The sequence below is a fragment of the Penaeus vannamei genome, chromosome 7 (assembly GCF_042767895.1).
Source record: "Penaeus vannamei isolate JL-2024 chromosome 7, ASM4276789v1, whole genome shotgun sequence".
Lineage (NCBI taxonomy): Eukaryota > Metazoa > Arthropoda > Malacostraca > Decapoda > Penaeidae > Penaeus > Penaeus vannamei.
In genome coordinates this window covers 11,206,011-11,216,010 of record NC_091555.1, presented here as the reverse complement: position 1 = coordinate 11,216,010, position 10,000 = coordinate 11,206,011, and the positions used below count along the sequence as shown (strand labels likewise).

The 10,000-nt window shown below is 42.3% G+C and overlaps 2 protein-coding genes across 2 annotated transcripts in view; both read right to left on the bottom strand.

The window, feature by feature from the left end:
- LOC113807987 (collagen alpha-1(II) chain) overlaps positions 1-1,980 on the bottom strand; it is a 20,666-nt gene extending 18,686 nt beyond the window's left edge. The window contains exon 1 of the mRNA XM_027359304.2: positions 1,706-1,980. Coding sequence (XP_027215105.2) covers positions 1,706-1,832 — 127 coding nt within the window. The 5' untranslated portion in view covers positions 1,833-1,980. The remainder of the gene's footprint in view (positions 1-1,705) is intronic.
- A 5,513-nt stretch (positions 1,981-7,493) lies between these two features.
- Positions 7,494-10,000, bottom strand: part of LOC113807988 (signal peptide peptidase-like 2A) — a gene marked incomplete in the record, with an annotated part of 68,171 nt that continues 65,664 nt past the window's right edge. Inside the window, 1 exon segment of the mRNA XM_070123506.1 lies at positions 7,494-10,000. This exon segment is cut by the window's right edge and continues 534 nt beyond it.

Sequence of the window (10,000 nt, the reverse complement as noted above, 5' to 3'; positions counted from 1 at the left end):
GCAGTGGATATCAACGTTAGGAGGTTGGGGGACGAAGGGGCTTTCGAGTTGCCAGAACATGTGGCACTTCGAGTCATGACAGCTGACGACGGGGGCATTGCCACGTCAACAAACTGAGCGAGGGTGCCACGAGATGCACCCGGAAGACCTGGCCTTCTTTCAAGGCAAAACATAAACTGACTTGACACTAAGAGGACATCACACCGGCAAATTTTGCTTACAAGCGGTGACTCCGTTCAAAGCACACATAAACCCTCCTGTTATCAGCGGGGTGCGAGGGCCTGGTGGCCGCGCGGCCTTCAAAAGGAGCCCAGCGATCTGTGATTTATCTTAGGAGCAATCTCAAGTGACTTTCTGGAGCTGCAGGTTCTATGAACGGGGCCGCCGTGCGTCCCGATTTATTTAGAGGATCAGCTTCCACTTCACGCTGGTCCGGGTGGTGACAGACGGGAGCACAGGGACTGAACAACAGGGATGGTTTAATTCACTTGCAAACCAAGCATGCAGTCTGTGATTTAGATGTGCGTTCGAGTGTCGTGCAGGATTTGATTTTTTCATTTTCATTTATGTGTAAGTGAGAAAGCGGAAAGGTGGAAGAGTTGTGTAGTTTGAGTCTGAAGCAAATATTCCAGTCTAAAATGCCTTTTCTGACCTTTACGCATCAATTCCCCAAAATCAGCATAGAGCTAGCAGGGAAGTGAGACCAAATGCATTTCAACATGGATATCAACATTTACGAGATGTCTTTCGCTGACAGTAACAGCTAATAATTAACACGGGAATGAGTAAATCACCTAACATGTATTCTTGAATAAGGCAAAATTAGTGTTCATCGGTATTAAAGTTAAATACAAACGACAAGGGACTCAGCAGTGGGAAAATTTCAGGGGAACGACTGAATGGATTATCATCTGTAAATATTGTCAATGAAATGTAACTGCAGGGATTTTTGTATCAGATATCTTTAGACTGGACTGCCTTCGCAAATGGTCACTGCAAATCTCGGGGAAATCATTTTGCAAGATGGGGTAATATAAATTTTTTGATTCTCTGTTCAACAATGAGTCTAGGCGAGGTGACGATGTGTGCGTAAAGCAGAGAGGCACTAGGAAGCGCAAGGCCCCCGTGGAATGATTTCTGTGTGGTCAGTTATACTGAGAGCGAGTTCTAGGTGTCAGATGAAGAAAAGTGTTCAGAAGACGTTTCGTGCTCGGATCGGGATAGTGTTACATTAGTCAGACTACAGTCGTTTACAGAAGCTGATGTCATGTATGTGATGGGATGTGGAAGTGATGTGCCTAGAGCTACGACAACTTTACTTAATACAGATTGGATTTTTATGATGATAAGCTCTTCAGACTTTCAGGTGACCTGATATGAACTCTGAAAGATATGACTTTCATGGAAGGTTCTTAGAGACTTGACCATTTTGCGGTACAAGGTGACCTGAAAAGTCCGTGGAACAATGACCTGGCCTGATAACTTGGACTGGCGCGATGCCGTGTGAAGCGAGTGAAGTGTGACCTCTCATCAGGTCGTCCGCAAAGGCATTATGACGATGAGGTTTAGCGCGGTCGCCAAGACCAGCTTTAGATACTGCTATTTAGTGGCGTCTGAGAGAAAGTTTAGGTGTGGAGTTTAAAGTTTAGGTTCAAATTCAGATGCTGCATTACACACAGAGTGTCGAGCGGCTGCGGCTACTTACCGTAGTAGTTGTAATCTTGGGGCTTGGCTTCAGGTTCCGGTTCTGCGAGAGCTGCGGCAGCCAGCAGGAGCAAGGTGGCCGCGGCGGCCAGCGGGGGCCGCCTCAGGGGGTCGGGGAGCCGCCACATGGCGCGGCGGCGACCCAGCGGCGGCGTCGGGGTGGTACTCTCCTGCTGGGGGGACCCGTCACTCCGTCTGGCCGCGGCTGCCAACCAATCTGTACTGAGCCCGGGCCCCGGCCGCACTGCTCTGCCTGCTGCGACCACCACCCCAGCCCGCTAGCGCTGCGCCCACGCCCGGCGCCCCCGCTGCCACGCCGCCCGACCTCGCCAATTCGCCAATTTTCTATTAATTTTTAAAGAGTCTGCAGCTATTTACAGTTGTTAATAATTATATCTACGAACAATGCGTAGTCAACTGTAAATGCCTAGTAACCCCAAGCCACAGAAAATATTTTATAGGACAGCATCATTAATGTAAATCGGAAGTTAGGTCACAATTAATATCATTAAATTAGGCAGATATCAAAGACGTTTGCAGTTACCAAATTTGACTGCACGTGAGTGTCATCCCGGTAGCAGATGGATCCATCAAAAACATTAAAATAGATGTCATTATCAACTATAAATCAGCCCACAAGAGCTTTTCCTGTATGAAAGTTTGGCCGGGCATTGTGGCACCGCGCCGAGGGGAGGGGGCAGAGGGGAACCTTGGGCGAGGGGACGCGAGGGAGGGGGGACCCTACCTCAGCGCGCGCCACCTTCCTCTCGTAGGTCTGAGGGGAAATTTGTTAATTGTTATCATAACAACCGAGTCAATCCACTTGGACACTCAGCTCAGAGTACTAGGACCCGGCGCCGGTGCCCAGTACCCGAAATAGATGCCAAGGGGAAAGGCGAGGCGCAAATCCACGCGCGAAGCTCACCTGCGCTCGCTAATCAGCCGATTCCAAAGGTAACACGGCGTCGAGGTAGCGCCGCCTCCCTCGCACCTGGAGGACTGCAATATCCGGGGTTAAGCATTTTTTTACATATGCGGCATAAAGGCACATCTACATATAACCAGTTATATCAACGCGAATAACTACAACATGAATGAACCATGCGAGTATTGTGAGGAAGCATCAAGAGATCAAAATAAAAATCTGATTAATAATCTTTATCATTATTATGCAATAAGAATGTATGCGACATCATATATTTACCTATATGTATATATATATATATATATATATATATATATATATATATATATATATATATATATATATATATACGCATATATATATATATATATATATATATATATATATATATATATATATATATATATATATATATTATATATATATATATATATATATTATATATATATATATATATATAATATATATATATATATATATATATATATATATTATATATTATATATATATATATATATATATATATATATATATATATATATATATAATATATATAATATATATATATATGTATATATATATATAAATATGTATATATACAATAGTTTATATATATATATACATATATATATTCATATATATATATATATACCAACGCATTACCCTAAGTATACCATTGTAGCATAAATTTTTATCACTTAATTTAGACATCGTTGTGGGCAGTCGCAGATATCTCTTTTTTGGAGATGCACGTTCGATAGACGGAGGAACATCATTGCTTGATAACACTGAATACGCATCTCAGCACTTCTCAGCGACGGGCATCGGTGAGTTTTATTGTACTGTAGACAAAGTGAGCCAAGACTGGTCGTTGATCTTAGCGTCAGCAATCATTCTGACGATTTGTTTTTACTTGGCTGGCTAAGATTGAAGACTGATAGGGCAAGTACAACCCCAGACAATATTGCAGTACTGCAGATACGGAGAAGCTAGACTGTAATAAGGTCCGTTTACTCTCTTTCGTTACATTACCTTAAAATTTTGCAGAAGACATCAAATGATTTACTCAGTCTCTTGCAAATGTGCCGAGGATAATTTTCCATGGCTATTTCGTCAACAGCTACACCTAAAATTTCGTAATAACTTGACGACTCACATTATGGGTACATAATGCTAGCTGATATTTTATAATATATTACATGTGTTTCAATGAGATTTAATAATGGTTTATCGCAATACAGCCAGTCATCAAGTTTAGAAAATTGTCTCTCGACAGTGGCAGATAAATTTGCTTCTCTGCCATAATAAAAGATATTAATATCATCAGCAAAGAGAATAAATGTTCAAATGTAAGTGAAATGTCAAATCCTTCACATGAAGCAGAACTAACAGGGGCACAAGCTGAAGCCTTGGGGGACCCCAAGAGACACTTTGGAAAAAGACGGAGTTGTTTACTTCTGTTTGCTGTCGCCTGTTCAGTGGATAATTAGGCAACCAACGTACCCCATACTGTTGCTGTTTAATAAGTAGTATATCATGATCTATGGCACCAAAAGCCTTGTTAAGATAGAAAATAGTACTAACAATATATATTTTTATGATCTACCGCTTCTATGGCCTATAATGCCATTGATGCAATAGCGGTCTTTGGTGAGCAGTGCGTTTTCTAAACCCAAATCAAGCTTTGTTAATGATGTTATATTGGTGGATATGGTCCATTACATGCTTAAACACTAATTAATCAATATTTTTAAAGATATATCCTATAGAAGTAGAATGGCAATTAGGCATTTCAGTTTTTGCGCATGAATCGTATTTGCATTTCGAACTGATCAGGGAAAATGACGCTATCTAGAGAAATATTTAACACACGGATAAGCACACTATCTTAGTCTGCCCCCGCATTGTTCATTTTTTTAAACACTCACTAACCTCGGCGTGAATGACACAGGAAAAGATGTTCAATAATGCAGCTTGTAAAATAATGCATTGGACTTGCGTTAGTTGGGATCAATTTATTAACTAAAATTTCCCAACACTAGCGAAGTACAGACTGATGTTGATACTATGTCATTTGGGTTAGTTTTAGCGATATCATTAGCTGTAACTCTCTTTACATTTGGCATTCTTACGTTTTAGAAAGTTCATTGATGATATTTCATGTTTTCTTTGAATTGCCCATAGCAAAGTCAAATTCATTCTCAAAATAAACCTGATATTGACTAGGTTTACCTTAATATTTGGCATTGTCATCCATCGGCCACAGGCTTTTCAACGTATTTGTTGTATAGCTTATCTCTGGTATTCATAAGCTCCTTGAAGTCTCTAATTATCCAGGGCTTAGACAGCCACTTGCAAGCAATATTTAGATCTCTACTTAGCTCAAGGTCAGATGCTGACTCTTGCAAGCAATATTTAGATCTCTACTTAGCTCAAGGTCAGATGCTGACTCTTGCTTAGATAAGTTGACTTCATCGGGTGTGGTGTGTTTATTCTCCCGATGGGTAGTTGTCGGTGTGGTCGGAGTGGTTCTCTGAGGATGCAGGCGCGTGGAAGGAATGGAGGGGTCACTCGCCAGAGCCCCGCCAGAATGTGTTATGTGTTGAATGTGAATGTATCAGCAGAATGGGTTGTTATTTTTGATAGTTCATGTCTGTCTGTCTGTCTGCCTGTCTGTCTGTCTATCTACCTATCTATACATACATACATATATGTGTGTGTGGCTGTGTCTATATATCTATATATATCTATCCATCTATCCGTCCATCCATCCATGTATGTATGTATGTATGTATGTATGTATGTATGTATGTATGTATGTATGTATGTATGTATGTATGTATGTATGTATGTATGTATGTATGTATGTATATATGTGTGTGTGTGTGTGTGTGTGTGTGTGTGTGTGTGTGTGTGTGTGTGTGTGTGTGTGTGTGTGTGTGTGTGTGTGTGTGTGTGTGTGTGTGTGTATGTATGTATGTATGTATGTATGTATGTATGTATATATATATATATATATTATATATATATCACACATATGTGTGTGTATCTAAACTAAATAATACCTTTAGTGATGGTACATTTTTCATATGACTGTAACTTATAAATGAATATTGCAAAGTATATAAATAAGACATACTGACTGCCGTTTCTAAAACATGCGTATGATTCCTATTCCAATCCATCCGCGGCGACTGAAATAAGGGAAACAAAAAAGAAATTATAGCTATTACTGGTGCGAAATCTACGGACACGAGTCGCGAGGTTTCAGTACCGCCGGCCGGCTGCTCTCCCGTGCGGGAAGTGATACGTCAGACTTTGCTACCGTTAATGCAGTTACTCAGGAGAATAAAGTACGGAGTACTGGGCTTTCATTCCCCTTACGAACTGATGTGGATCGTGACTCAACGAAACAACATGAACGAGCCTGTTAAAAGCCGATGGGAACACTAGGAATTTCGTTGTGCAGTTCCTCGGAGCAAACGAAGCGCTCGTAGACCAAAGATCTATGATTGTATAAAATGTTGGTAATAATATCTGCAAAGGATTAACCAACAAACTTCTTTAGCTGAGGTAAGGAGAAAAACAAGAGGCCCATAGTTGTTTCATAGCCCTCTGGAGGCGAGCTGAATGTTTTTAGATAATCGGACTGGAATTTTAAGAGGGATTTAGGCTTCCTCGAAGGATATAAGACAATTTGACTATTAGCAAAATCTGATGTACCATTTTGCGTTGCTGTTGCCATCTCAGTGCTTCTCCAATTTATAACACGTGTCATCTCACGGATCCCATACTTTTCTTTTGCCGACTCTGCCATGCCCAGCCTCTTCGATGACCTCCCCCCCCCCACTCCATTTTGGGCTTCTCGTTCGACCGCTCGTCTTCTAGACTATTTTCGGTCTCCGGACGCAGCATCAAACTGTTGAGAAGCACTTATCTAACAAGCCACAGACAATTTCTTTATCGAAAGTCTGAATTGACACTACAAGCCGAGGAATTCTACTTAAACAATATATTAACATTGGTACCGCGACATATTTAGAAAGATAAATAAATAAATAAAAAATAAAAATAAAATCACGTTGTCATGGCACAAACGCTGGTTACTAATATAGCACATACCTCAAGGAGGCTTGCTAATTCCAATGCCTTTTGATGTTCTGAATTGCAGCTTGAGGCACGTCAATTGAGGGTCATCATTTACTATGCTGAGGTATTTGCGTTAAAACCGGCATGCAAGAAATTCTTGGTCCACTTAGTATGGACTTTCAAGTATGCCTTGGTAGTGACGGTTGCAAATATGCTTTTCAATCCACGTACGGTGCCTTTGCTAAATTTTCGTACGAATGGTGTTGAAGCTCATTTCTGCCAGTGAAAGCCTCTGAAGACTACGAGAAGTGATTGAGACTACCTTCGGTTGTTGGCGACAAAGAGCATGGCGTAGAAGTCCTTAATGCCAGACTGTCTGCCAAGCCAACATGCCATAGACTGGAAGACCCCGTGCGAGAATCTCACACACACACCGCAAGACTGATACAGGTTGCAGTGGAGCGTCGGTGGAATAATCAGCAAGAGACGCAAGGCATACTATGCAATGAAGAATGTACGCTTTTCAGGCCACCTATGTAGAATGCTTGTGATCATTTTGACCGATACACACACACACACACACACACATATATATATATATATATATATATATATATATATATATATATATATATATATATATATATATATATATATATATATATGTATGTATGTATGTATGTGTGTGCGCGCGCGCTAAATGCGCGTGGGCGGTGCAAGTGTACATATAACAAGCATACATACATATAGAAAAACAGGTAAATAAAAGACCAGGTATACCAAAATATTTAATATTTCCTTGTACAATAACTTATGTAAGATCAAATACAAATTGCAGATATTATGTTTGGAAAAGAAGTGCACAGAACATGTTAATGGCAACCGCACTTAACCAGTACTCGCGTCACGTGTTGCAGAGACACCAAAGAACCCTCGACGACTCATTCAGAGAATTGTTCAAAGTGCGTCTTCGACAGCCCCATTTGTCCCGGTCTGCAGCAGGTAAGGATAACTAATGCCGGTTTGACGCACAGAAAAGGAAAAAAAGATCAGATTTATGAATTTCTTGTAAATCCAACCCCGCCGCCGCCAGGTCTGGTTCCTGGGTTTGGAGGAACTGCCTCACGTCTGCCTCCCAGGAGGCAGAAAAATGCAATCGACAGGCTATTTCTCGACGGTTTCCCGAGTGTGAAACCATACAACGAGAGAGAGGAGGCGATGAAGAGGGAAGGATAGCATATGAAGCAATAGAGGAAAGAAAGCCTGGGATGCCAAACCCGTTCCGGGCTACGGGTCCGCCCAGCCACAGATAAGCCCGGGGGACCGCGACGGCAACCTGGCCGGGCGAGCGGGCGTGCGAGGCGGTTGCGAGCGCCACACATGCGGGACAAATGTGATGCGACAATGCCCTGCCTTCAGACAAGCACGTAAAAATTAAATAGAAAAATAAGAATGCTTTACCAAGGGTAAATCCGATTTCTTTCTGGAGAATTCTTAATGTCCCTAAAAAAAATCTCTTATAATCTCAATGGGAGTTATTATATACAATTCAATGGTAAACTTAAAGCACACAATATAATGTATAATGCTTTCTTGGGCATTATAGACGCTAAAATATATGACAAAAACCTAAAACCAAACCTGTTTGTGCGAATTCGCAAGTAGGAATTGAGTCTATGCATGTTGTGTGTCTGGACATTGAGATACTGTATTCAAGATTAAAATGTATGTTTTGATGTGGAAAGTCTTAAGAAGATTGTTACACAATAGCAAATAAAATCTGGTGTTAGCCACTTCATATAAACAACGGTTATGCTTAAACCGACACCCATTCAAACCAAAATACATATATTTCGTAAAACCTAACTAAAGCAAAGAAGGCGACACATCGGCCAGAATTCCGACAAGCCCTCGCCGACCAAGCGAGCGCGCAGCAACGCAGAATACTGTTCTCGAAGCCCCGCTCTCGTGTGCCACGCCTTCGGCGGGCGCGGCACAGACCCTGCAAAGCCTGTGCATTCGCACTCTTTCCCCGAGGCGTAAGAGACGCCTCGACGGAAGCCAAGCTCTCGCTGGCGACCAGTTGGAGGGGCAGCGCCCGGCCGCCGAGCCAGCTGGCTTGCTCTTTCTCCTGCTACACTGTAGGCACTGGAAACGTGCGGCATTAAATACAAGCTTATGAGACTGAGAATCTGAATAGCAGTGAACACAACTTCAATAATCATAAAAAACTAATAATATTAAAACAATGATGACGGTAATATTAAAAATCATATAGAGACAAAAATGCCATAGCCTTCCGCTAGGCCAAGCCCCCAGTACATAACTGTTGTCACAACATGCAACGGCAGTGAATGTGAAGTAATAAATAGAGAAAAATAAAAAGAGAGATCTAATTGCCATCTATCACGAACACTATGACTACTAAGTTGACAACAGCCGCCGGTTGGAAATACTTCAAAGCCTAAATTCTCGCCAAAGCCCGCTGCTGCAGCTTGAGTATCCGTCATTTTCTTCCATTTGTACAACTTTCGTTTCCTCTGTGTTCCGGTTTCCTCTTCCGGAGTTCGCTTCCTGAATTACAGTAAATTACTATATATTTCGTAACATCTATTTATTCATTCACTCTTCACCTTTCTTACCTGTCTACCTCAATTGCTGTCTTTTCCCATAATTCCTTGAGGTTCTTTCTTTCCTTCTTCCGTTCCGCTAATTTCTCTCTTTCCCACTCTCCCCCTTCTCTCTCTTTTCCCTTCGTCTCCCTGCCCCTCGCCCGCATTCTGCCAACCTCCTGTGTTACAAGGCCTCGGGGTCGCCCTCATCCCTTCTCCGTGGGGACTCCTTGAGCGCGAGGCGGCCTTTGTGGGAGGGGGTGGGGTGGGGACGCACACTTGTGCTGCCTTCAACTTGGAAGGGCAGGGGAGGTAGGGGGCAGAAGGGAGGTAGGGGGCAGAGGGGAGTTAGGAGGCAGAGGGGAGGCGGAGGAGGAGGTTGAGGAAGAAGGAAAGGTTGGTGGTGCTGGTGGTGGAGGAGGAGGAAGAAGAGGAGGGAGGGGAGGAAGAGGAGTAGTAATTGTAGTAGTAAGAGGTGGTGGAGATGGAGGTGGAGAAGTAGAGGAAAAATATGAGGAAAAAGTAGAAAAGGAAGAAGAGAGAAAGAAAACTGAAGGAGGAGGAGATAGAGGAAGATGCAGAAAAGAAGAAAGAAGCAAGGGTGGGAGGAGGAGGAGAGCGCAAGTGGGTAATGGGTAATGATAGATAGAGCAAGAGAAAGATGAAATAG